At 40.0% G+C, this 27833-nt stretch overlaps 1 protein-coding gene across 2 annotated transcripts; it reads left to right on the top strand.

Annotated features, from left to right (window-relative positions):
• Positions 1–27833, top strand: nt5c1aa (5'-nucleotidase, cytosolic IAa). Of its 2 annotated transcripts, none has more exons than XM_071500545.1 (8): positions 1–357; positions 455–684; positions 7373–7417; positions 12220–12387; positions 12494–12623; positions 19688–19810; positions 23116–23300; positions 23945–27833. In XM_071500545.1, exons 2-8 carry the CDS (start codon positions 529–531, stop codon positions 24299–24301), a joined length of 1164 nt encoding a protein of 387 aa, XP_071356646.1. In that variant the 5' UTR covers positions 1–357; positions 455–528; the 3' UTR covers positions 24302–27833. The 2 variants fall into 2 exon arrangements, with proteins under 2 accessions (XP_071356646.1, XP_071356647.1); XM_071500546.1 differs by having other exon boundaries at positions 221–357; positions 479–684; positions 23945–24438.

Here is a 27833-nt window from a genome sequence, read left to right on the forward strand (position 1 = left end):
AATGGGACAGAGAGGGACGGAGGGAGGGAGAGAGGGGGCACTGAGTGGGGAAAGACAGAGAGATAGCAGCAGATGGACTGCTGCGCAGCCTGCAACACACTTTCAAACGACAGACTATGAGTGACAGTGTGTGTGTGTGTGTATGCATGGATCAGAGAGGAGTGTGTGTGTGCGCAGGATAATGGCTGTGAATGAGTGAACGTCTTTCATGTGCTCTGGAATTGGATGCAGTGAGCAATAATCCTCTTGAGGTAAAATAGGATACAGACAAGTGAACAGGAAACAGAGGACTGAACACTTTTGCTCTTCACACTTCGGCTGCTTTCAAGGCAGGTGCAAGCCCAGCAACCTACTCCAGTAAGCCTATTATCAATGTAGGAGTATCTCCATAAATGCTACGGACTGTAGCGGGACATTTTGTTCATTCGGTTGCACCTTTTTCTTCTCCCCTAAGAGGAGAACTGTGTCTTTATCAAAGGTAGGACGGTTTGCGGGGCACCTTTGGGAGCACAAGAAGAGGGATTCTCTATGGTGAAGATGAGTCTGGACCCTGTACAGGTGATGAGCGGACAGGTCAAAGAGCTCAAAGTTGCACCTTCGTCCAACGGGGACAGCAGAGGATCATGGGAAGAGAAAGAAGAGTTTGATCAAGATCACCTGGGTCTCACCACCAAGCCAAAACCAGTAAGTGTCCCTGACTGACTGATTCATCTGTTAGTATGTCATGGTTAGTTGGGAATTTTTTCCACATCATCAAAGTGAAAAGGTCTCTTGTTAAAACAGTTACTGCACAACAAATTTCTTCCAAACATCCCTCGGTCTTCCTCTCCTCTCTTCTGCCATGTTGCTCCTGTCTCCCCCAGCTTATTGTCTCGAGTCAGATGTTTACAAAGTCCACGTGCAGCTTTAAGCGTAGCTCATTAAAGAGGGGCCAGGGGTCAGGGAAGGTGAGACAGAGTGTGTGTCTGCAAGAGTTTCTGAGGCCACAGGGTTTGGTGTCAAACTTCTCTTACTTCCTTCTTTAAGATTATGAAGGCAATTTTAATAGGAGACATAGAATACATCTACAAATCAGAGAAAAAGGGTTAAAGTTAGAGATGAAAGAGGAAATCAGTGATGGTAATTCACTTCCTTCAGTATTCCTTCATGACTCTAGGGACGAGGCTAACAAGCTAATCTACATAACTTGCTGTCTGGATGACATGTTTTTAGTTATCATTTTTTTCCACCAGACTTTGGTCTAAAGGTTACATCTGATTTTTTATACAATTAATTAAAGTATGTTCATTCTTTATGACAATAAATTAAATTATATCTTGTATGACTCATAGCAAATGAATAGAAGATAAATGATAAATCAAAATATTTAATGTAAATGAGTCGTATAGAACTGGATGGTCTAACACTGAAAGTGTCTCAACTAGATATATTTTAATCGATGCTCCTGATCTTCTTCAGTTAAGAGAATAAAAAGCTAATTTTGCTTATTTTTGTCTATAATGTGAACATTACTACTACTGATTATCCAAACTTGTCAGAAGCAACTTTGCTTCTTACTTCTGAAGTTTGCAAATGGTTAACATGTGTCTGAGCTGACAATTAAAAGAGAACTGGACACAGTGACTGGCAGGTTTCAGTGCTGTTTATAGCATTGCAGGACATCAGCATACTGTACAGGGCACCGTAGCATTTTCCAGGGAATCAGGGGGAGAGGCTGTCGAGCCAGTTTAAGGATGAAACCATGAAAAAGAATTGTTGAAATTTAATGCTATAAGAATTTGAGTAAGACAGTATCATAATAAACAACCAAAACAAGAAAGAGAAAATAGAAAGATAACAAATAACGAGGAAGATACTGGTGACAAGAGCCAACTGAAAGCTAAAAGTGGGTAAAAGCTGAGTAATCTCTGCCACTGGAGGATTAGCGAGGCCACAGCGGTGTATTTTCAGACTGTAAACATCCATTACCACGCAGTTATACCTCTTAACTATCAATCGAAATATTACTGCATTGCAACGCTGTCACGAAGATATAACACTGGCCTAATGGACAGCACAGATACATCTCTGCCTTCATCTGAAACTGTGCACGGAAAAGGTTCAACTGTGCTCACACGAAAGTTACCATATTTAGAGGTTTGACACGCATAACAGCATTAGTGTATACTGCATGTGATTATTCATCAGAGGTAATGGACCAGGCAGATTTTAGGGCTTTTATTCAAATGAATGTCTGTTGAAATTAGGTGGTTATGTGACAGTTAAAACTGAGCAGGATGAAGTTGTAGCCGTGATGACATCAGTTTGTGTTTTTTGTAATTGTATCTTTAACATATGTTTCCTGGTTGCCTCTTGCTGGACATGCTGTACATGTTAATATACTGTAGGCCTATTATTTCTATACTGGCAAGGACACTCTTAAATGTAATGTTTGAATGTTTGATTGACTCTAGAGGCCAGACATTTGCTGTGAACGAACCTCATTAAGAGTTTTCCCTAATGATACATTTCCACAGATATCATACCTGGTTATTTATACCTGGCTGCCCGAGAGAATGAATATGAAAGATAAATAAAGGATAATGAGGGGATGCATCATATTTTTCAATGATGAGAGCTTTTACTAAACAACACAGGCCTTTATAAATAAAGAAATGCAATGCTAGTTCACTACCTCTTTCATTTCATATATAATAGCAGTTATATCACTTTAATTAACATTCAAATGGCCAGGTCAGTGTAATTAGGTAGCATTCATATTAAATTACAGCCAATTATAATATACATTAATCTACATTAAATCACACTGAATCTGACCAAAAAGGTAAAATGACTCAGGGGCTGTAGGTAGGTCATTTAACTTATAATTGAAATGGAAAGTCAGAAGTGTGCAGTGTATATACTTACATCTTGTAGCGTACCAAGGCCAAAATATTATAATTTGAAGTCCTCGTTAAGTGGGGCACCAGTCTCCGAAGAGACAAAAATGTATGAATCCATGAATTCAATTGATTAGTCTAATACCATTCTTGATTGAATGGATCTCCAGTCTCTACTTCAAAGAAATGACTGATTTTGAGAGATTTATTAACTACACTGCTATTTACAGGGTAAATTCAATGATTAGCAGGATGCAAAATAGAGCAGAAGAAGAGGTTTAGGCAATGGTGGAAGAGAATATGTGGTGGCTATTCACAAATATGCTATACAACTAAATGATAAGATACTACTATATCTATGAATGGAATCTGATGATTGAATATTATTTTATCTCGACATCAACCCAGTCATGAGAACAATGTTGAGATGTGTGGCTTACACAGCAGTCCTTTGATTATAATAACAATAACACTTAAGACATTGTGGATGTCTGCAGTGTCTGTTGCCTTGTGTGAAGGATGGTGATATTATGGTCATATGAGAGATATTGTCTTTAAATTTATGTGTTACATTGAAGCAGTTCTAGAGGACAGAATATCTGGGGAGTGACCTATCAAACAAAACATCACATAGGTTACAGAATAGTTAGATAGTTGGTTTTATGATTATACTCAGATCTGTGTCTGTGAAGAGTAACTTGCTGGTTCCTAGTCCAGATTGGAATGTGGCATGTAGCCTAATTTATGATTCTGTTATTTAAAGAGGGACAGAGGAAGAGCGGGAAACCTTTGTGTGTGTGTGTGTGTATGCATGGGAGACAGAGACTCCAGGATTCTTGTCTCTTGTCTCTCTTTTTTATCAATTAGACAGTTTGATGGTGGGGAGAGTAAGAAAGTGTCAGTATCATGCCCATGCATGTTCTTACTATGAACTTCTTTTCATGGCTTGTGACTGATGCAAGGGCAGGTATGTCCGCTACAATCTGCTCTTGTCCATAGGAGTGAATGTGAGCATGAATGGTTATTTGTCCCCATACATCAGCCCTGTGATAGACTGGCCTCCTGTCCAGGGTGTACCCCGCCCTCGTTCAATGTCAGCTGGGATTGGCTTCAGCCCCCGGATAAGTTGTATAAATAATGGATGGATAGACTGACTGGGTGAGGACCTCTAAACATATCAAGTATTTAGAGCATTTCAACTCTTGAGTTTTTTTGAGTACAGTACAGAGTACAATGCACACTAACATAATATATAATAAATAGAAGTAAAATAAAATGCATCATTATCCTCCAAAAATGTTAAGCTGTAGGTAGGAGGATAAAGAAGAGTTTTTACTCACTTCTTTTTACAGAACAAAACTTGTATGCTGTATCGTAGTTACAGAGATAAAAAATAACCTGGAGATGAGTAAAACGTTTGAACACTGACAGACACTAAAATTTGTGTAACTTAACCAGATTGCAGAGGTGAGGCGCTCCAAAGTCTGCAGTGTGCAGGAATCAGGAGTAATATCCACTGGCTAACATGCTAACAAGAAGGTGGTATTAGTGGCAGGTGAATAAAGTGTATAAAGTATATGCGGGTGTGCTTACATCTATGGTAAGCCCTGAGCGGAAACATATAGTGAACACTACCACTGCCAAGTTCTTGGTTTGTCCTCTCTGCCAGATAGTTGGTTTGTGTGAAACCAACAAGAAAGGCTGATGGTGGCACTGATGGCAGAGCAGAAGGCTTTCCAGGCAGAAGAGATGAATTGGGGATCACGGTCTGAGAGGGCCAGGGACCCAGATGATCTCCATAACCAGAAGGACGGATCATTTCTACAGCCAAGAACTTCTTGGCTGTAGAAATGGCGCGATCATACAGGTGATGATGAGGCAGAGAGGCTCATTGTTTACTAAATACCACCTTGAGGATGTGGCAAACGGATGGGACCAGGGACAAGTCAGAGAATTCAGGACTTGCAATCTGACTGGGGACAGACTGAGGCAAGGCTGAAGACACCTGACATGACAGGGGGTCCAACTAACTAATTTGCCCAATCAATCCGGGGGTAATGCTTAATGAGCCACAGATGACCAAGAACGATGGAAACAGAGAGTGAGTTAATTACAAAGAAAATTAATTCCTCTTGGTTACCTGACAGCAGGAGGTGTACCGAAGCAGTCTTAGTAGTGACTCTGGCTTGGAGCCATCCATCTAGTGCTTGCTGGTTGATCCAGGCTTTCTGTGGAAAGGCCCATTTGTTCAACCACAACAGCATCCAGAAAACTTTCATCTGCTCTAGAGTCTATTTGTGTGGAAGATTCAGTGGACTTTCCAGGTGAGTGTTGCATGTAGCTGGGTCAGAGAACAGGGCACCAGTGGCTGCCATGGCTTGTCAAGATCCTCCCTGCTCTCAATAAGACTGCTTGTTTAATGGACGATAGGGGCAGGAGAGAGGAAAGTGCCTGGTACTTGCAATGAAGCATCACATCACCTGACTGAGGTGGAAGTGGCTATCTTGCATCAGCTTGGCTACAGTTGAAGACCCTCACTTTAGTGGTTATCGGGAAGCACTGAAATCCATTGTCTGTTGCTCCCTGGACCTGGTAAAGCCGGAGCTTTCAGAGAGGGACAGTCATAGGGACGGCCACACTGTTTCTCTCTTCTCCACTTACAGAGAAGGTTATCCAAACAAATGGCTACAGAAAAGAGGTTTGTCAAGTTTGGTTGGTTCAGGATACACCAGTTCATTCTTGGAGTGACTCTTCATTTCATCCACTGTCCGCTGACACCATTTGGAACTCAGTGGTGTATTCTACAACACTCAGGGGACCCTGGTGGAGACAGAAAAGTTTCTTGGAGGATATGGTAACCGTAGACTGCCTCTCCTTCACCACTATTGCCAAGGCCAAGTCAATTCCCCAGAGAAGAACTAGGATGAAAGCAATTTTTGGTCTGTCTGAGGGGTCGTTACAGTGTTGGACTTAAGAGCGTGGGCATATGGCTATTTCATTGAGTCAGTGCATACCAGTTTAGACTTGATTCATATAGAGCTCACAAATATACCAGAACATGCCAGTTCAGGCTAACAATATTAGCTAAGGTTACCTTGATTTAAAGCTAACATTAAGCACCCAAACAGGGTTATGTTTTGTATCATACTTACAATAATACAGTGGATCACAGCTGTCAACAGCTGTCATTTTCAGGAAAGGCAAGCTGTTGTTTTGTTGCTGCAATAAAAAAGCAGCACCAGCACCTGCCCTATTTTTGGATGTACATGTAAACACAAATCTGGTTCGTTTTCTCTGTGAGCACATCAGCTTTACAGCAATTTAGCTGAACTTTGTCAGTGTTTTTGGTAAAAATTTTGTCACAAGTAAGTATTGACTGATTTGGGGTGTTTATTTTAAAAGCTTCCATCAGAAATAAAAAGGTAAACGTGTCTGAAACAATATCCTCAGACTAACAGTGAGTATTAACAAAAGGAGAGAGAGAGAATTAGAAAACGAGTTTCAGACAAAGTTTGTAGATTTCAGACAAACCAGCACAGACTGTTACTGGCAGTGTGTTCAGTCACACTCTTGTGTTACCATATCTGCCAAAGCCTGAACAGACTGCATCATTGCTGGCCTTTACTTATCTATAAATATCAGGCCCCCACTGGTGCTCACCCCCCATCCCGTCACTTTCTCCTCACACTATCACGGCTTCCCTCTCTTCTTTCTCTGTCTGTTGTCTGGAAATCCCTTGCACTTCTTGTCTCTTCATTCTCAGACGGATGGAAGGGATGTCTCACAGCCTCAGATATGTAAATAACAGATGACTCATGGATCTGGGTTATGCACAGATACCAATCCTGCTGATCTGGCAAAGCTCTGACAGGATTAATATATAGTGGCAGTGAGAGAGCAACAACAATTTCCTTTTTTGTGTTTTACCAGACATCAAAGGGTGTAATTCCTAAGTGCAACTTCAAAAATGTATGTGAATGTTTAATTTTCACTCCTAGCAAATTAAATTCTGCCTTTTCCACCACACAACTGAATAGGCAGGAGGTTATCACGGTTACTGTAGGTTCCTGTGAAGAGGAGCCTTGTGATCAATGCATTCCCAGTAGGTAGGAGGCCCACTGGGAGAGGGCAGGCAGTTAACACTACCAGTATCAAATCACAGTGAAGGACTGGCCTCTTGCTCTGGGTCCACTCCCAGACTGTGTGACATTTTAATTATAGAGTAAGCTGACTATAAGGGATAAGCTGCGCCAAAGGTCTCATACATCTGCAAGGCTGTTTCTGTGCAGCATTTGTAAAGAGACCCATGTTTTCCATTGTAAACAGAACACTTTAACAGTAGTTTGACCCATAGCTTTTAAAGAATGTGTCGAAATGTATGTATTAAACACTGCCAGAGGAATATCCATCAACAACAGGTCACAGGATGTTTAAAGAAAATGTAAAGATGTGGGAATTTCTGATGAATAAAAACAAACTGTCATTCTGCTAAGGTGGCAGGGAGACGAGCCCGGAAGGTGGAGGGAGGCGTGTTTTTCGTAAGTATGTCCCATCATCATGTGAGGTCACAGGTTGTGTCCATGGTTACTGAATGACCATCACCTCTGCCCATTCACCGTCTTTTAACTTCCCCTGTGACGGCCGTCGATGTGCCTGCATGGTCACAGACACACCCACTCTACTAACCAACAACCTGACCTGATGCATCGTCTCGTGCACTGTCATGTTCATTCATATTGTGATAGTCACTGGCAGGACTGAGGCAATGGATCCACATGCTGTGTCACTAGACAGCTGCACTGAGCTGTGGCTCTTTGATGTGAGCTCATGCTCGTGTGATGTCAGACTCTGATATTACTTGACAGATTGCATGCTCTGCTGTAGGCTGAAAAAACTAAATTTACCCCCATTGTGTGTTGGAGGGCCAACTCAAAAATGAAAAAAAGCTGAACTTAAATTTTAACTCTTCTCATTCTGTGTAAGAAAGTATAAACTACAATAATATTACAGTCGTGGTGCATTTTTTTCCATGTTTCAGTAGAGGATAAAACTGTTGTTGGACATAATTGTGGATATAGTGCTTATGCTTTAAACTTAGAATGGGGAGGTTGACTGATATTTGAGGGCCGGCCTTGGAAACAGGCACCATGTTGCACTACTTAATGGAGCACGTCATAGCCCTCTATAGCCCATGAACATTGACACAAGATTTGTCTGTCCCTATATGACATTGAACATTTTGGTGTACCCATCATCCTGTTATTTCAAAAGTTGAAGCTAGCAACTTAGGCTAACTAGCTTCCACTCTCAAAATAGAATCTAACCCAGCTTGTCAACGTAATCAACGATTCCCACTTAGTTTCTCTTCATGTTATTTCAATTTCAGTTTAACTAAAACTAAGTTTTTCTTCATTCTGGAAGGTTGGTTCCAGTTTTAAAAAATAAATAAGTAAAATAAATCATGTAATGAGCAAAAAAAAAAAAAAAAAGGCATAGCACAGCCTATTTTTACCTTCACTCTAGTCTAGCACTTTTGAAGGTCCTGTGTGTTAATGTAACTTTTTCCGGACAGATTACAACCTTCACTTGAACCCTGAAGAGAAGCTCTTTATCTCTCTGGTGACTAAATAAAGCTAGTCTCATGAATGTGTGGTGCAAACACTACACACATCTGTGTTTATACACATGCAGTTAGCTACACCCAGCTAAAACGAACGCAGTCTAATACAACCGTCCTGCACTGAATGAAGGTTATAATGTTCAGGTTTTGGTGAAACTGTGTTAGGCAGCTGTTGATTCAACAGTCTGGTGATTTTGGAGGATGTAGTTTGTGGTGCTGTTGAACTACATTGCATTATGTTAATAGGTGTGCCAATTAGTTTATCCATCTCATTCAAATCAATGAGGACGGGCTAAACAACACACTCACTTCTTTGTAAAGGGCAGTACAGTCCGACAGCACCACAAATAACAGTTGAATCAACATTTCTATTAAATTCTACTTTTAATCTGACTTAGATGTAGGTCAGGAGTAATCCTGACAAGGTGATGCATGTGTGTTGTTGTGTTAACAGGTAAGTAGGTGACATGTCAGCAGGCAGCAGAGTTGTGATGGAACAAGGCTAAATAGAGGGACAGTAGCTCAGTGCTCTCGTCAGCCTGTGGCCTTTTTACCAGCACGCAGCCATCGGGGCCTGGACACAAACATGCATGTGTCTCAATACACAGACACCTGCCCCAACTGGGAACACACACATAATGCATGTACACATATACTCACTAACAAGTACAATTATTGTATGCATTTTTATTTTGTGCTTTTGCCATTTTGCACTGCATGTTACTCCAATAAAGTATATTAAATATTACATTCACATTTAAAGTTTTGTAATAATCGCAGCCTTAAAATGATCAATTATATGTCTATTATTAAAGTATGGTTAGATTCATTCTGTCATTACATTATCACAAGCTACATGCTTGACTCAGAGCTTGTTATATAAAATAAGTTTAACCAGGACAAAAGATAGTCTCACTCACACATTCACACACATTCAGGCTAGAGTTATGTACACTGGTACAACCTTCAACACACACACTTATTGTACTTTATATTAGTTGCCCCCCCCCCCATCTGAGATCAGCTGCCCACTGTGGGCAGTGATGCCGGTTGCCCCCGTAGGAATGTTGCCCTCCCCCTCCAGACACCAGCTCTCAAGCGCAAACACACACATTAGGCAACATGAGAACAACACGAGGCCACCATGCCATTTAGCACTGCTCATTTGAGTCTGTGGAGAAATAAGGTTGGATAAAAATCTTATACGACACAGAGCTCCGAAATCATCATAAATCACATCACAATTTATGCAGGATAATTCAGCTGCAACCTCCAAGGAGATGAATCTTCATGTGATAAGCTTTAAAAAGATAGGAATTGTTTTAGGAACAGGGTGTTAGATGTACCTAAATTATAAACTCAGCATGCGATCAATAATTCTGGTGCTGAACTAAATTGTAATATTGTGTATGTGCCACTGCACTCCTTTTAAAATGTTGTGAAGTCTTGAAAAAGATTGTTTAAGATTTAAAATTATAGTACACTATTAAAATCAGCTTTCAGTGGCTAATACTCATGCAGTCAAATACAATAGTCCTGCAATAAATCCTGCATTCATGACATTTATTATTAATATAATAACATAGTTTTCGTTGAAAAGGTGTTAGAGAGGTGTTGATTCACCTGTATGATATGATAAAAATTATGGTATTACATTATAGAAAGAGACCCTTTAAATAGAGTGGACAAAATAATAGAAACATCTGTTAACTTAGTGTATAAGGTACTGTATGAAAAATATAAGGAGCAGAGGAGCAGAAAATGTGGAGGGTATTTTAATGTTTTAGAGAGGCTGTTTTCCTGTATTTTGTTGTTTAGAATTTAAATGTTACTAATATGATCAGTTCTGCAAACATAGTTTAAATTCACAGGTGATTAGTTTTACTGTTACAATTGCAATTAAGACCTTCCCTATTTTCTTTATATATTTAACTTTACATGTAAAACAAAGTAAACAAGAGCTTAGTGGTAGTGTAGCAGTTATAACGCTTGTTTTTATTATTTGAGAGTGGCTGGAGTATGGTCAGGGTACTTAAGTATAATCCATAGTTTATGTGAATCATTTTTTTTGAAAATGAACAGATGTTTTGGGCAAGACATTGTTCTTCAGTGTGTGCCTTGGCCATTTCACAATCAGTGGACACAGGTAAGGTTACAGATATCCAGCTGGTACAACAGGTCCATCCCAGCAGGGGGAGCCACATTCACATGAAACTTAAAACAGCTTATAAACAATAAATGTAAAGACAAACAAATAAAAAAAGAACGCTCACTTCACAGAGATCAAGCAAATGAAATCTGCTCATTCAACCTAATGGGAATGGGGGGAATTCTGTCTCTGGTACCACCTCTCTGTGGATCATTCACAGTTGGTGCCCATGTAGTTCCCGCAAACTGCAGCTGTGACCATTATAATGCTGAGCCACCAATCATGTTTTACCAGCTGTCATCAGGTAAACCATATTTATAGCGTTATATGTGATTCTGCCCCTAACCCTAGTGTCAGCACCAGACTTCAGATGGCTGAACTGATTACATTTAATTGTAAGAGTGCTAATTATGACTAGGTACTGTAAATCTACACTAGGGGTCTGAGACAGAAAGTGGGTGGGCCCCTCTGGAAAATCTGACTTCACTAAAGGATCATTTATAAAAATATCTAGACAGAGTTTGAAATGCCCTTGCAGTTTGAGGGTCCCTCTCCATTATGTATCAATATCTACTCACTATTGGTTTAACTGTCTCAGATATAGGACTGTAGGTAGATGCCAATGCAGGACCTTGAGGAAAGGTCTCTCTTGGACTAGGTTTGAGTAGATCGCTGAAAATGGTGTATGTTACTAAGATGCTTATCCAGTAATGCATTCCTCATATTCCCTCACTTAAAACTATCACAAAGATTTTTAGCACAATTTGTAAATTGTGAGTATTGGTTGTGCACAGAAAAAAGTTTTACATGCTTAAAATCAGGTACATCATCTTTTTTATGCTTTTATGATCATTTAGTTATTTATTGTTAAAGGAATTTTACCAACTCAGTACTGTTATATTATTTTAAGATATTGGTGGGAGGGTTTTAAAGAGGACCGTCCAAAGAAAATTAAATTTTTATGAAAATGTGAAACTTGGAGTAAAGCCTCCCTCTTCACCCAAATAATTTTCACACAGTCCCTAAGAGACAACAAAAACCTACAAACTTTTGTAAACTGTACTCAGATGTTGTGAACTGGGATATGGGTGGTCACATGGCCGAACATACGTAGTCTTCTTATCTCACGATTAGAGATGACACCAGTCCGCTAATGCTAGATCTCCATTCACAAAGTGTGATGGTGCTCAATGATACTGTAATGGCATTACAACAGATAACAGGCATGACAGTAAGTGAAATGTGTCACATTTTTGCATGTTTTGTGATGTGAAGAATTCTAATAATTCCTTTAATTGCATCCAAATAGTCTTAATGATGTTGTCCATGAGGTCTCTTAAGGTCAAAGCAGCTATTGCATGTTCTTGTAAAAAGGAGGCATTCAAAGTATTTTTAGCAGGGTTTAGTTTGAGGGTCACAGGTAAAAATAGCTTCATCATCTTTCACTTTTCCTTCCCCTCTGTGTTTTCCAGTCATCATTTCAATGGGTCACGACTGGTCGCTCATCTCCCCTTTTTTCTGTTCCTCTTCATCACACTGTCCTCTGTCTTGTCTCTGTTTTTTCTCTGCAGCCGAAGCCTGAGAACGCAGTGACCATTGCTGTCTCCTCTCGTGTCTTGTTTCGTACTGAGCGTGAGCAGAAGGTGTTTGAGCAGGAAGGAGTGGAGGAGTATCTGAGATACCAGATTGAGCATGAAAACGAACCCTTTGCCCCTGGACCCGCTTTCCCCTTCGTCAAGGTATATACAAACAAACCACACACATTACAGACTTAGATTTACAGACTGATAGTTTTGCTTTTTTGCTGTCCTGAGCTTCTGAGCTGACTCAGCTGTGTTCTGACAGGCTCTGGAGGCTGTCAACACTCGTCTGCGGGAGCTGTACCCACAAAGTGAAGAACTGTTCGACATTGTTCTGGTGACGTACAACCATGCACACGTAGGAATACGGCTAATCAACACCATCAACCACCACAGTGAGTCTTACAGAGATCTAATCAAAAAGCAGATGAGCCTCAGTGCCTCCACACAGGGAAATCAGGTGCTTTATACCCAGCATGGCAGACAATAATTGACTCATCAGGGTAGAGCCACTATATGTTGAATTTACGGTGTTGGTGACCTTCAATGACTCTGACAAGACACAATGTGGCAGCAATAGTGCCTTTAAATAGCTTCCTGTCATAGGGTAATAAGATGTCAAGTTTCCGCGCCCTCAGATACACTTAAGCTTCAATTTGACAAGGTCATTATCTCTCTCTCTCTCTACGAGCCAAACAAAACATATGACCCTCATGAAATCACTTAAAACCCTAATTTGTTTCACAGTTAGGAGAGAAATCGTCAGTCATTGATCGTCATCATCAGTTTTGTGTCTTCAAAGTGGCTGTTTCTAAATAAACACGTCCCATATTCAGCTCCTGAGCCTTAAAATGAGTCCTCAGGATTTCCGTAACTTTGTGATGTCACAACTGTACAGTCACCACCCTCAGCCATGCCCCAAGCCGAGCCCACCCAAATGCACCATCCAACTATTTTCTTTGTTGTTTTTTAACAACACTGCACCAAGTGGTCACTCTGTCGCTGAGCTACAACACAGAAAATTTCTGCACAATCATTGCACGTCAGGAAGCCCATATATCATTGCACAGCCTTCCCAAGGATAGAAATATTAGAGTTTTGATTTAAGTTTTTTTCTGAAATACTGGAGCATTTTAGTCCAACTTTGAACCTCTTTTTGGCTAATTTCAAAGCTAACTGACTGTCGCCATTTGCATTTACTTGTGAGCTTTACCAAGCTACAGTAGTAGACTACAATCGGTTACATGTGATTGGCTAGGCCATGTGTCACTCAGAAAACAGTAAGCCAATCAGAAGAGAGGCTCTGAGAACGACACAAATTGCTAGAGCTCTAGAAAAAGAGGAGAGAGGAGATGTAAAACTATACTGAGATGGTTTTAGGTACTAAAAACCACAAATATATCTTCTTATAGATCAACACTTCAATTAAAACATTGAAAAAGTGGAAAATATGGGATCTTTAAAGCAAATACTTAACCACAATTTATCACTGTAAAGGATCTGAATGCTGTTGTAAATGAGAGATTTCAGTTTTTGATTTTTCTAAAAATATTTTCACTTCTGTCATCCATTTAATGGATGAATCTGCAAAACAACAAAAAGTGAATACTTTCTGAAACCACTGTAAAAGTAAAAAATATATAAAATATACATGTACATCCACCAACCCACATAATCAGTGGTTGGTGGTTGCAGTCTTATGCATGGCTTAGTAAAGGCATCACTCAAGAATAGTGACAGAGGAAAGCAAACAGTGGGGCTCAAAGGTCTGAGACCTCTTTGACCTTTTGGACCCCACATACTTAAAAAGAAAAAAAAATGCTGTAAAGTTTTGTCAAATTTGGAGGGGGAACTTTTGAATATAATAATATTTAAAGGGTAGAGGATGATGAGGACGTCTTTAATCCATCGGGAATGGGTTGATGGAGCAGGGACAGAACTAAGGGATGTCAGACCAATAAAATTGCAAATGCTGCAGAACTGGAAAAATGATTTGGGATTATTTCTTGAGAGGATTACACATAATACCGGGACTGTGTTTAATGTGAAATGTTTATTTAGAGAAAGAAAATCATAACAGAAACTGTCATGGTCAACAAGACCAAAGCATGTGAATCAAAGATATCAGGGCTAGATGGTAACAGACCTGGTCTGTATCTGGATAAATTTCATGGTGTCTGACTATGTTCAAGTACAGAAGCCAAGAAGGCCATACTCCAAAATTATTTTTCGTCTCATTAACATATTATCAGGAGACAATGATTGTTTGTTTTCTTGAGATAACAGGATAATTATTCCATTACCTCAAGATAACAAAACTCATAACAGGATAATATCTCCAGAAAGCAAATGATTTATATTATATTTAGCATTATATATAATAATAGTTTTCTTCTGATAATATGTCTTTACAATAAGCTTTGTTATTTCAAGATGTCGGAATAGATTTTTTTTTTTTATGGCCTTTCTCGGCTTCTGTAGTCAAGTAAACTGAAATGTTTTGCATTTATGCTTCCAGTGAGCACAGGTTTTCCCACTGATGAAGTTAACGAAATTTACAAAACATGGTCGACTCGAGTTGTTTAGCCCACTTTGTTGCATCCAATTTATCCTTTATTGAACTGCTTCCTTAAGCAGCTTTAAGGGAGGAGAAAAAAATCAGACACAAACATTGCAATGAGATAATCCCAGTCGGTCAGGATACCGAAGCTGACGCAAGCTCAGCTGAGAGACAAACAACCAAGTGTATGAACAGCTGACTGGCAGGATCCTTCCCAGGGAACTCTCAGCCCCTGTTATGACATCGTCCTCACAGACCACTTCCTGTTCCTCGGAGCTTCAGGCTGGGGGTTGATTTTAAGATTACGTCCTCTGGGATGCAAGAATAATACAAGAGGCCCGAAAGAAAAGCAGGTCTGACCGGAGCCAACAAAGCAACACACAGCCTCCCAGAAGCTTCCATGTTAGATCTCTTTGGTGGCTCTCTGCATGAGGGGCCCAGTGCATTCAAACAGTCCCCTGACCTCTGACCTTTGCTACAGAATTAAAGGAAAACATGCTCTAATGTCACAGAGATAAGAGCCATAAGATACGATGACAGAAATACTGACTTGCTCCTTTAGCGTTTCACTTTTGAAACTGCAATATGATCGCCACAGAGAAACATTTAAATACACATTAAACTCTCATCATCTGCTTACATGAACTATTTTTAACAGCTGCAGGATGGAGTATAAAGTTCCTCTCCTTGCATTTGGATGACTGGCCTCAACTAAATATTGCTGTGAATGACAAATATAGGTGACCACCAGCAATTTCATCCATCTGTTTAGCATATACGTCATAGGACCTGAGGGCTAAGATGACTGGCAGGGGCTGTAATGTGCTCCGTGTGCGGTAAATTGAGAGCTCATGTTATGACATTATCATTCTCTATGGAAATCAGACCACTAAATGAACTCATATTAACATCAAAATTTTTGACATCCATCATGGACAACACACCTGCTGTAGCTGCTATGAGAGCAAAATATTAAACCGCGCAATGAAGCTGTTCGTACTTTGATGTGACAGCAGCGTCTCCACAGTCCTGCCGAGTTCCTGTTTTCCTATTACCATGTTTTAGATCTTTAGAACAAGTAAATAAATCACACAAAGATAGATGATATGAAAACATTATGCAGAGAGGGGAAAAAAGATTCAAAGGCATCAGTGGTGACTCCCACGCTCTAGCACCCGTCTTAAAGGCGGGGGACGCTTGGGAGGTTTGAAACGATGAGGTAGTATGGGGGTCAAACCCACGAGAGCCCGACTACAAAGCTAAATAAACCATTCAGGAAATCTGAAGAGGACAGTTGGTTCTTTGAACGATGGAGAGATCACTTAGGGGCCTTAAAGCAACACTGTCCCTCTGTTTCTTTTAGTCTCTATCTCCAACTCCGTCCGCCTCCAGCCTGTTCATGAGTCATATTGTACAATGACTGCTTTTGTTTCCGCCTGTATTGTCATTTCATACCAGTGGATATAAGAGTTTAGTACTGCTGGGACCAGATTTGTCTGAATAGAGAACTGACTCATGCTAATGTGGAGACAGTTTGTCTTTGTCACTAAACACATGTGAAAACAACAACAGGGATGTTGTGGATCGTCACTTCAGGTACAAAACACTCACCGTTCATAGTGTCCACAGTACTGGGAAGGTTGGAAATCTAATATGTTACAGATTACTGATTACCCTGTTAAAAATGTAATGAGCAAAGCAACTGTTTTAATTACTTCATCAAAGTAATGCAACTTATTACATTTGATTACTTTTTGATTCAATTTAGTCTGTTGGTGGCCTGTAGAGATTTCCCAAACCCTAAAGAGGTCTCCAAGTTAACATTAATGAAAACACAACAACACAATGCTGAATTAAGGTAGAGAGTGTAATTAGATCTTACACTTATCACTTATCTGACCTGATACACCAAAAGAAGGCGTTCCTGCTCATAAAGCAACAATACCTATACACAAATGTAATATATAGTATGAACACACACACAAATTTCCACATATGTCCATATAAAATAAAAGCACATGGAAAAATTATATATGAAACCTATTAGAAATTTGAAATATGCAAATATGTACCTAAGTTTATGTATGCATGCTTTTATTATAGAGTTACGTAAATATCCATCTCAAAGCCTGTCAGTATATGTTCATATTATATACAGAATGTGAAGTTAAACATAAAATTAATAAGAAATTAATAATAAGAACATACAAGCATATAGAATATTTATATGTATGCTGTTTTTGTAAAACTGCAAAATATAATTCACATTCAATTTAAATCATATAAGGCTGCAACATATTTTACCATGTAACAAGTAATCACATAGATATTTTTAATATATGTACATATTAAAATTTTGCTATGGGTATTTTATATATGTTATAAACTTATATATTCATATATGTGATCATTATATAGGTGATATACTGTATATGGCAACATCACTCTTGATATAGGGACATATAAGTCATATATTACATTTCACGTCATGTACCGTAACTGCTCAGACTTTCTGAAGGTGGCTCATTCTTCATTCTTCAGTTTTTACAGTCACAATGGAAACAGAGACCAGTAAATAAAACAGTTTCAGGATCGTATCTGAGAGCATTTTTTGTACACGTAAGTAAGGGCTAACAGAGTTACAGCAGCTTATACTCATTTGGCTAAAGAAGACTCATATAATAGAAAAAATATATTTTGTGTTGCACTGCAAAACTAGAGATTTAATAGCTAGGTCAACAACACACTATTAAAAATGACCTGCTGAATTCATGGTTGAACAAAGTGTTGCTGTTGTGTTTGTGAGACACATCTATTTTGGTCAAGTAGGCTACAGCTGGGGAATTAAAACTGAACTTGAATTTACAGGTTTCTTCTTTCATTTAAATAAAGTGAATGATATGATTTACTTCATATTTTTGCTGCTAAAAATTAGGTTAAATACCTCCCGGGCAGAGAAGACAAGACAAGAGGAAACCAGTTAAACCCCTTCGTCTTCATCATCTTTGAAAACAAAGCTTCACAAACAAACATTCTTCATGTAAACAGCGATTCCTGCTGCTACACAAACATGTCGATCAAATGACAACACTTGCATCATGGGAACTGCCACACTGACATTTAGAATAAATGATGACCGAAAGAGTTAGGCGTCACAAAGCTACTTTACTTTGTTAGCTCTGTTATTGGGTGTGAAAATCACTGACTTAGTGTGAAAGGAAGATTAAAAAATATATATTTTAAATATATTTTCACTTCACACAAAAAGTAAAGTTAACTCATGGGAGGTGCCACTCTGTGCCTGTGAGAACAGTTGTTCTGTATCTTTTCCTCTGTGGCTTTGGAAAGGCTGAGAAAATAACCCTGATGATGTCAGAGTGATGTCATCAGGATTACCTCGGCTTGGACCAGGAAGAGGCCGCGCTACAAACTGGTGGTGTGGAGTTTGACAAACATGGACGTTTATCAGAGAGGGAGGCTCAAATGAAAACATGTTGCTGGTGGCATTATGGGAAATGTATGCTCCATTGGTGCATGATCCATTCAAAGGAATAAAAGTCAGTCAGGATATCTTATCTTATCAAAATCAACTTAAAGGTCCCAAATTGTATAAAGTGAGATTTCCATATCTTTTTTTAAATTTTTTATTATTATTATAAAGCAGGTCTAGGTTCTATATTAATACTGTGAAAGTATCAAAGCCTCAGTCCACAGAGAAATGCACACAGCCTGTATTCAGAAACTGAGCCTTAAAATGAGCTGTCAGGACTTCTGTGACTTTGTGATGTCACAACAAAGCAGTCACTGCTCTCAGCTGCACCCCACAATCCACCCTCACAGGATTTGGTTTCTCTGACTGTTGTGATGTGAAATTTGCTGTATTTTTATTCAGTCACTCTGAAAAGCCAATCAGAGGAGAGGCTCAGAGCCTATATATTCTTATCAACACTTCAAATAAAACACAGTAAAACTGCCCAATACGGAACCTTTAGTGTAATCAAATCAAATTGCCCTTTTAATGTGAATGAAGTCCAAGACAAGTTTCTTGCTTAGACTGGAGTAGCTTTAAATAAATGCCATATCCTTGCACCTTCTTTTTTAATAATCAGCACATCAGTCTCCCACCCACTAACCTTCTCTTTTACCATATCTCCATCTATCTGGGGTGTCATCCACCTATTGTAACCTTCAGCTCTGCTCAAACTCAGTCCATCACGTCCCCATCACGGCATTAGTCTGTTATTTCACTCCTGTGCCCTTTAACAGACCCTCATGCCTTGTTCTCTCTGTTCACCTCAGATATAAATATGAGCTCATTTCAAGTGAACAGACAGATACTGTATGAGCCACAGCTCTGTAATCATGGATCTAATGGCCTGACATCAGCTTTCCCTTTCTCTCCACACAGCGTCTCTCTGCTAATCTTTGGATCAGGCCACCGTGCTGAATTAAGAGGCTCCCTCAGCCATAAAGCAAACAGACACTTTCCCACCAGTCTTAATTCCTTCTGCCCCTTATCTGTAAAGCCCCTTGCCCCTCCTCCAGCCCCCTCGTCCCCCTGTAACCCCCTCTTTGGACCCTCTCCACTTGTACTTGTAAGTTTATCGTGTCACCTTAACCGCATCGTCCCTCCACTTCACCTCCTGTGACTCCTGAACCGACTGATCACTAACTCCATGACACATTCACAGCTACAGTCTCCAGCAGAAATGAGGATCTGTTTTATTTCTATCACTCTTTAATCACCCGATGTCGGTCGTATCTCATAGTCTGTGAATATGAAAACAAACACATGTAACAATATTGTAATGGTCTGTAATGCTGCTAATGTAATGTATGCTGATATTTAACAGTGAACTGAAAGTAAACGCCTCGCTGCTGTTTGTCTCTTGTCCTCAGACTTGTTCATTGAGAGGTTCTGTATGACGGGGGGAAGCAGTCCGACTGGCTACCTGAAGGCCTGGCAGACCAACCTCTACCTGTCTGCTGACGCCGAGAAGGTCAGGGAGGCTCTGGCTGAAGGTACGCACACACACACACACACACACACACACACACCTACACATGTGTGAGGAAGATTAAGTCTAATTTTATAGGATATTTGCTACTGTTGACCTAGAGTCCAGTGAAGCCACAATTAGAATGTGAACATTTGTAAGATCATAACAGTGTAGCATCTCGTATCCTGGTTTTCACCACATTCTTGATATGATGTCTATGAGGAACATGAGAACCATGATTATTGATCTAACTGTATTGTCCCTGATATTATACATGGCCTGTAATTATCAAATAATTACAAGAATTACACTTAAGCATCCTGTAAAGAGAAATGTAGGACTAAGAGATTCCTCACTACAGGTTAAGAATAGCATTTTGACACATTTACAAACCAAGAGAGTCACTTTTAACCATTAAGAATTGCTCTTAAGTGATCACATCAGGATTTTCCTTTTTTATTTAAAAAAAACAAAAAAAAACACACACTCTTTCAGTTATGTTCTTGTGTAAAAGCAAATGTGATATTTGTTTTATTTGTTAATTAAGTTAATTTCAATTAATTTTATCTATGATTATTATTTATTTGTTCATAGCCAGGACAGAAGTGTCCACGTAGTATCCAATGTTTCTGCATGTTTTAGTCAAGGTGTTACACATACAACTAGTGTTGCAGGTGACCATTGTCGGAGCTGCAGCAGAGTTGTGAATATCTTTCCTTCCAGGCATCCATTGATTTTCATTCATTTCATTATTGCATAGAAATGTATTTGCGGAGACATAAACTTGCTTTACATAGGTCATCCAACACAGCAAACATTACGTCTGCTTGGTTTTCCTGCTGTCATAGTTGTCATTATAATTATAAATCCTGTTTTAAGTGCAGAAGAATTAAAAAGTTTAGGAAAGTGGCAGGCAGATTTGTGAGATTTATTTGATGTCAGATAAATGGAATAAAACTCCAGTCTGGCCTTGAAACTTCAATTTAAATGGAAAGACACACCCACAGACACACAAAGCTCACAGTGCTGGAAGTATACGTTATGAATTTTTCTTCCCTTCCTGTTTGTATAATAAGTACCACTGACTGACACCTTCTCCAAGGCTGCAGTGACATTACCATAAATCACCATATTAATATTTTCCTCTCTTTGTATTTGCTTGATTGATTCATGTGTGTCACAGCATATCCAGACACACACTAAAGGGAGCATCAGCAGGAAGTAACATCCCATTTACTCCGGCTGTGGCTCTGAATATGTATCAATATTTGAAAACATGATGCTCCTCTATGCCAAAGAAACACAGGATGCTAATATGTTTGGCTGACAAGGAACAGAATATATTGATGTGAAATTTGTGGGACTGGAGGTGACAACCGTGTTGGACGGTTTAAATTTGTTATGTGCAGAACATTTCATGCTGCGTTGCTGTTACTGTCAAAAAGGAACAGAACATACTGAGACAGGGAGACTACGGTGGCCCTGAGAGCTCAAAACTGCATCTGAAGAAAACATATGCAGACAAACAACAAATAAAATCAGAAAACATCATCATCAATTTGTCAACACATGCTGTAAATACTCACAATACAACCAAATACAATTGCAAGTAGCACAGTCGACACTGGAAATGTTTTAGGGGACATAAATAAGTGACGAACCCAGCTGGGACTTCATGTTCAATACTTTGTGACTTTTGAACTTAAAAGCATTGAACAACAACTGCACCCCAGACCAATTCATCACTTGTTTGTGTCCCCTGGAAACACTTTGATTGTCATCTGTGCTACTTGCAGCGAGTATTTGCAGTGTGTCCTTCTGTTTGGTTGTGTTGTGTGTATTTGCAGCACATCTATTATCAAATTGTTGATATTTTCTGAATTTTCTTGTGTTTTCTTAAGTTGCAGTGCCAGGTTGAAAAAATAAAAAATAAACAAAAAACACAAAGGATGAAACTAGTTTCAAACTAATTTAAAAACAAGATTTGAATTGGTGTAGTTGACCCAGAATGTTTGACATTTTCTGGATTTCTATTTTCTTGCAGTAAGAACCAGAAAACGACCGAATCTACTGTCTCACAGTCTGTGTGTTGAGGCCTGAGGGAAAACTAAGTGGAGAGTTGACTCACACACAGCATGACCACATAGCTCTCAAGGTGACTTCATTGACGTTCTTCATGTGACTTAATGTCACTAATGCAGGGACTCTGTGGGAAGCACACGCCCACCAACAACCCTGCTCCCACACACACACACACACACACACGCACAGAGAGAGAGAGAGAGAGAGAGAGAGTCAAGCAAAGGATGTGTCCTTGACATTTTACTTGAAAGGTTTTAATTAGTTGCAAAGCCATTTATTAATACTTCCTGTATGCTGACAGCCAGTATATGTGTATGTGCTGAGTCTGACTGCAGCTGAAACAACACCAGTGAAAACCTTTCTGATTTGTTCTAGTTGTAGCAGGAAATGAAGTGGTGAACTGAAGTGAAGCGCAAGCTGCTTTTACTGTACCAAAGCAAGTAATGTTTCTCTTCACTTGACAGATCGTCTGTGAATTTTTCCAAATACTCAGGTTTGAGTAAAAATTCAAACTAGCCTGTAATTCATTCTAACTAATTTGTCCACTTTACATTTGGGTAGCAAGCAGGTGAGTTCTTCTAGACTCAGGCAGCTGCCTTATACATATCTTCAGGATTTGGAGCGACCTGATAGCTGAGTGGTTAGAGTGCGTGCCATGTGGCTGCAAATGCTCTGAGCAGCCTAGTCTCCGGTTTTGCTCCTGACCAGTCAGACTCTTTGTTGCATGTCTTTCCCCTGCTCTCTGTCCCATGTCCTGTCAGTCTCTGACAAAAAATAGTAATTTAAAATAAGAACCCAAAATGCTTCATGGTGATCAGTGTGGCTTTGCTCGGTAGCATCCTCCTCCAATAGGTCCCCAATATGTCAAGCTGATAGATTTTAAGATTGCCCTCTGCTGGACAAGAAGGCAAACTACTTCAAATGGTTTGTTGTGCTTGTAAACAGAATTTTTGATTCAATAAGGGTCACTACAGTTTGAACGTTTAATTCTTTCCCACATTTTAACTAAAGTGTCTCTTGGATCGATTTAGTGAAGTGATAGCACCAGGTTTTACCTGAACAAGTCAAGTTTCTGTTGCTTTGATTCTGATCCAATCAACATGTGTTTGTCTGCAGGTGTTAAAGTGGTCATTCCTTTGATTTAAAGAGAAGTGAGATGATGATGACCACCAACTTCCCTGCCTTCAGCTAATGTATTACGGAACTCTTTATCACCCTCATCCCTCTGTGTGTGTTTGTGTACAGGCATCGCAGCAGCCACCATGTTCATGCCAGAGAAGCTGACGGAGGTATCAGAGTCTCAGCTGAGGGTGGCGTTTGATGGCGACGCCGTCCTCTTCTCTGACGAGTCAGAGCGCATCTTCAAGGCCCACGGCCTGGACAAGTTCTTCGAACATGAGAGGGAGAACGAGGACACGCTATTGGATCATGTGTGTAGTTTCCACTGGAAGCCTCTTCTCCTAGTACAGTAACTAACGCCTGATTCAGCCTGATTTACCTTAGGCTAAATAATCATAGATGGAATCAGTGCAAATTGCATTTCTCTCTATCCCAGAAGGTATGAGGTTTGGTTTTTTTGTCATTTAAGAAAAACGTCCTTATAATAGAAACTGGGGCAACAAAATGTAGGTGAGTTTCAAACTCTAATCTCCTTTGCAGCTTTAGAACTGCTATTTCCACACAGCCCTAATCACCTGTAAATGATTATGCAGATGTTCACAATATAAAATCCACCTCATTAACTGATTATTCTGTGAATAAATTATGCAAAATGATAAATGATATGATAGGATGATAAATGGTTTCAAAACGCTGTCAGCTGGTGTGTGATTCTGTCAGGCAGCCAGCAATTTATAAACTTAGCTGTGACCAGGCTTCACACTGTGCTCCATTAAAATGAGATGGTGCTAATTCAATAACGGTTTGCTTGTGCGGCATGCACTTAAAGTTGCAGCATGAGAAGGCAATAACAAGCAATGATACAAAGTGTAAAATACACAAAACAAGATGGTGAAACACAAGAGAACACAATCTCACCAGCTCTGCTTTATCATCATCTGTTCCTCTCCTGCAGGGTCCCCTGAAGGGCTTCCTCGAGGCACTGGGGAAGCTCCAGAAAAAGTTTTACGCTAAAGGCCACCGCCTGGACTGTCCCATCCGGACCTTCTTGGTGACAGCTCGTAGTGCAGCCAGCTCTGGGATTCGGGCGCTGAAGACACTCAGGGCCTGGGGTTTGGAGATCGATGAGGCCTTGTTCCTGGCAGGAGCGCCGAAAGGCCCCATGCTGGAGAAGATCAGGCCACACATCTACTTTGATGATCAGATGTTTCATGTGGAGGGAGCAGCAGAAATGGGCACCATTGCTGCCCATGTGCCCTATGGCATTGCACAAAAACATAACACCAAACAGAAAACCAGTGCGGGGAAGTAGACATGACTTCAGATGCCAATGGTACAGTCATTCAGCCGGAAACGGAACAAGAGAAGGATGGGATGGAGAAAGTTTGGAAAGATGAACTTGTACTGTATTGTATGTGGAAATGCATCATTTCCACACTGTTGCATTTGCATTGTAAGTCTGTTTTATCAAATTGTCTCAGCTTAATGCTGTCATTTTAGGAGACAGACACAGGTCTGGGTAGAGGTCAGGTAGAGGAACCTGCGATGACATTTCAAAGCCTCAGTCTACTCAATATTGAAGTGTTTTGTCAGATCTTTCTTTTTACGCAGGGGTGCACATAACTTTTTTGGTCTGGTTCTCAAGGAAGAGGCTGCATGGTACTCTGCCTTTACGCAGCACGGTTATCCTGCTACCCTCCAGACTGCTCTCCTCACTATCTCCCTCTCTGATAGGTGATGATATAGGCCTACTTCTATCTATCTCCTCAGTTGAGCCTGTGATTAGCTCTTTGAATCCATAAGTCAACAGCTGGCTTTGGGTCGAAAATCTCTGTTGTCCTCTTACACAAGTGGATATGCATCAGGGATCAGAGACCAGATTCTGACTGGCAGGAACACTGCTCACACACAGTGTCTCCTGTGTGCCTTCACTGTGTTGACCAAAGTCATAGACAGAAGAGGCTGCTAAAAATTCTCCTGCTTGCTTTAAACACATCCACTCTCTTACAGTGGAGTCTCTGGCAACAGACAAGCACAGCAAGGATGTTACAATGTGATGTTGGCAAAACTGCGGAAGTCTTGCATTTCTTGAGGCCATGATGAAGGATTGAAGATTAAAAACTGCATATATGACTTGAGGAATTCATATACGCTTTCAAACTCAGGAATTAGACCATTCTCAATACATAAACCTTGTCACTGTCAGCATTGGTGTTTTAAACAGTTGCTGATAGGGTAGTGTTGTCCCAAATCAAACACTGCGATTGTGCACTCACCAGAAATGACGACTACAATGTTCACCCACCTGGCAGCTGCTTTGCTGAGTTGACTTAAATTGAACGTCTTACTTTCCTGTGTGTGCCCCTGGTGTGATGCGGTGTGGAAATTAAGCCACCATCGGCATGTCCTCCTTCCTCGGTCAACGTTTTCACGTTTGAATTACGTTGTTGGACCCACCCCTTCCACCACGTGGCCAAGATGGTGACTGCTGAGGGTGTCCATCGTTTTACACTCAATTTTGTGATTGTTTTGAGTGCACCGTTCATGTACGTCATAGTGCACTGCATGTTGCCGTACTTGTTAGTGTGAATGCACTTATGCACTAAAATTGCAGAGTATGTGAGTACACAAATTGAGACACAGCAAATCTTTCTCCTGTACTTTCCCTCACTGTAAAACACAGCTGTCCAACAGCTGCTATGATAGCATAACCCAGCTTATTGTGCACCGCATCTCTGTGCGGTTGTCATCTGGAGCCAGGTCATCTCCTGCAGCCATTTCCATCTGCAAATACACATTTTATTATGTTCAGGTTCAGTCTGGCGTTTGTTTGAAGGTTGCGGAATAACAAAATAATTACTAAATGTGGCTCACTTCTTGGACGTTTCGTTGAATGGATTAAAATCCTGGAACCAGAGAACAAAATGTAAACTAGTTGTAATGTAAGATAACTACTTGGATGAGCTTAAGGTTTAACCTTGCTAAGAAAAAAAAAAGTCACTTAATCAAGAAGGAAGGCTAAAAGTTACACAAGGAGCCATTTGTAAACTTTACTATTGCGACATAGCCAGCATTAGCAAAAACATCTGTGCACCTACCAGTCTAGGTGAAACATTGTGGGTTCAGTATCAAACTTCATTTCTTTACTTACCAAGAAAGGTCTACAGTAGTGAATGAAAAGCAACACCAATGTTAACTCTGTCACCCCGTTTCTTCTGCTGAGGTTAGCACGCTAACCAGCTAGCCCACTCCTGGCAAGACATCATGTTTAGTGCCACAGAAAACTTACAAATAGCCACTTTATAACACATTTGTCATCATTTTACCAGTGATGTAGGGGGGGCAAAAAATGTTAAAAATATTGGTACGCTAAATCCCCTCTTATCTTATTATCTGCTGTGCATCCTTTATTTCGACCACGCTGCGCACCAGCCCACCAGTTATGTGCACCCCTGTTTATATGGGAATTTCAAAGGTGCTTGATTGCCATGGTGACCTAACTCTGTTTCCCTCACTTCCACTTGATTTCATGAAGAAGACCTCTCTTCGGTGTATGCTGGAGGAAACTGAACGAATGCATTCACTGACTCCAGTTCAACTAAAGCACAGACACTAAACTGTATGCTGTCAATAAATGAGCCATAAGAACAATGCAGAGATATTCTAAGATTTAAAGTTATAGTGATGTGCTGTAGCATGAGTCATAATTTAAAGTTTAAGTGTCATTTGTTTCACAGAGTTTGTTTGCAACTATACAAAATGTATTGTATATATATGTATAACTGAATATAGCGATATTATCTACTGTTGTGTTAGTCCAGAACAAATAGAGAAAGCCATAAGTTTCAGTTGGTGCCTTGGTTTCAACAAAGATACTCAGTGCAGCACTTTGGTCCTTGACAATTGTCGGATGCATTGCCAATGAATTCAGTCAGACATCAATTGTCCCCAGACAATATAACCTCCAAAATTCAATTTGTATCTCCATCACCATTAGCATGCTAACGTTTGTGTTCTCAGTGCCCATCTGAGCCTGAGTTGAATTCTGTTCTGAAATGTCCATAAAATGGTGTTGCTGCTGAAGTTTCTCTCCATGTTTAAGTCATCCAACAACAATTTTATGAGTATTAAAGTCTCGGGCTTTGCTACCACGGCTTGTCTTGTTTAAAAGTCAACTTGGTAGCAAGTGAAAGGTGTTGTGGTTCCCCAAAACAGATGTGCATACAGCTGCTATCTTGATTTTACTGCCCTCTCCGGTATGCCAAGGCTAACACAAAGTCTCACTTTGCCAAAGTGGTGATTGATGTTGTATAATGTAACCAATTTAACTGTGTCTGTGTCAATCAATACTCAATTGGTAATCAATAACTCATTTTAAGTCTCTTTTATGCTCGACTGAAAAACATAAATTTGTCGTTCATTGACAAAATGGCCGAATTGGCCTTTTGCAAATGTCAGTCCACTTCACCTCACTCTGCCACTGCTGGCAAGGCCCAGGAAATTTTCCACCTAGTGTATATTTAGCCGCACTTCGTTTCACCTCTTCAGGCTTCTGAAGACCACAGAGACACGTGTTTCACAGCCAAAACACATAATTAAACAGATGCGTCTTTTGGCAGGCCCTTGCCCTAAAATGACGACTGAGTTATCGGAGGATGAAGTTTCAGCAGGATGATCTGATCAGTCGTGGCAGTTTGGACTTTAGGGTAACAGTCAGGAGAACATTAATGCAGATGGAGCAATATTTGAACATTTCATCTACAGGTTTATGATGACTACAGAAATAATTGCTTTGCAATAAAGAAATGTAAATGAACAATAAATAAAGATTTTAAAAAACTGTA

The sequence above is a fragment of the Trachinotus anak genome, unplaced genomic scaffold (assembly GCF_046630095.1).
Source record: "Trachinotus anak isolate AG129_WGS33_773 ecotype Australia unplaced genomic scaffold, CSIRO_AGI_Tana_v1 ptg000016l, whole genome shotgun sequence".
NCBI lineage: Eukaryota > Metazoa > Chordata > Actinopteri > Carangiformes > Carangidae > Trachinotus > Trachinotus anak.

Coding starts and splice junctions, on each gene's coding strand:
- nt5c1aa (XM_071500545.1), top strand. CDS start 529: ATGGTGAAGATGAGTCTGGACCCTGTACAGGTGATGAGCGGACAGGTC. Junction 7,418..12,219: donor TGGAGGGAGGCGTGTTTTTC/GTAAGTATGTCC, acceptor TTTTCTCTGCAG/CCGAAGCCTGAGAACGCAGT. Junction 12,388..12,493: donor CCGCTTTCCCCTTCGTCAAG/GTATATACAAAC, acceptor GTGTTCTGACAG/GCTCTGGAGGCTGTCAACAC.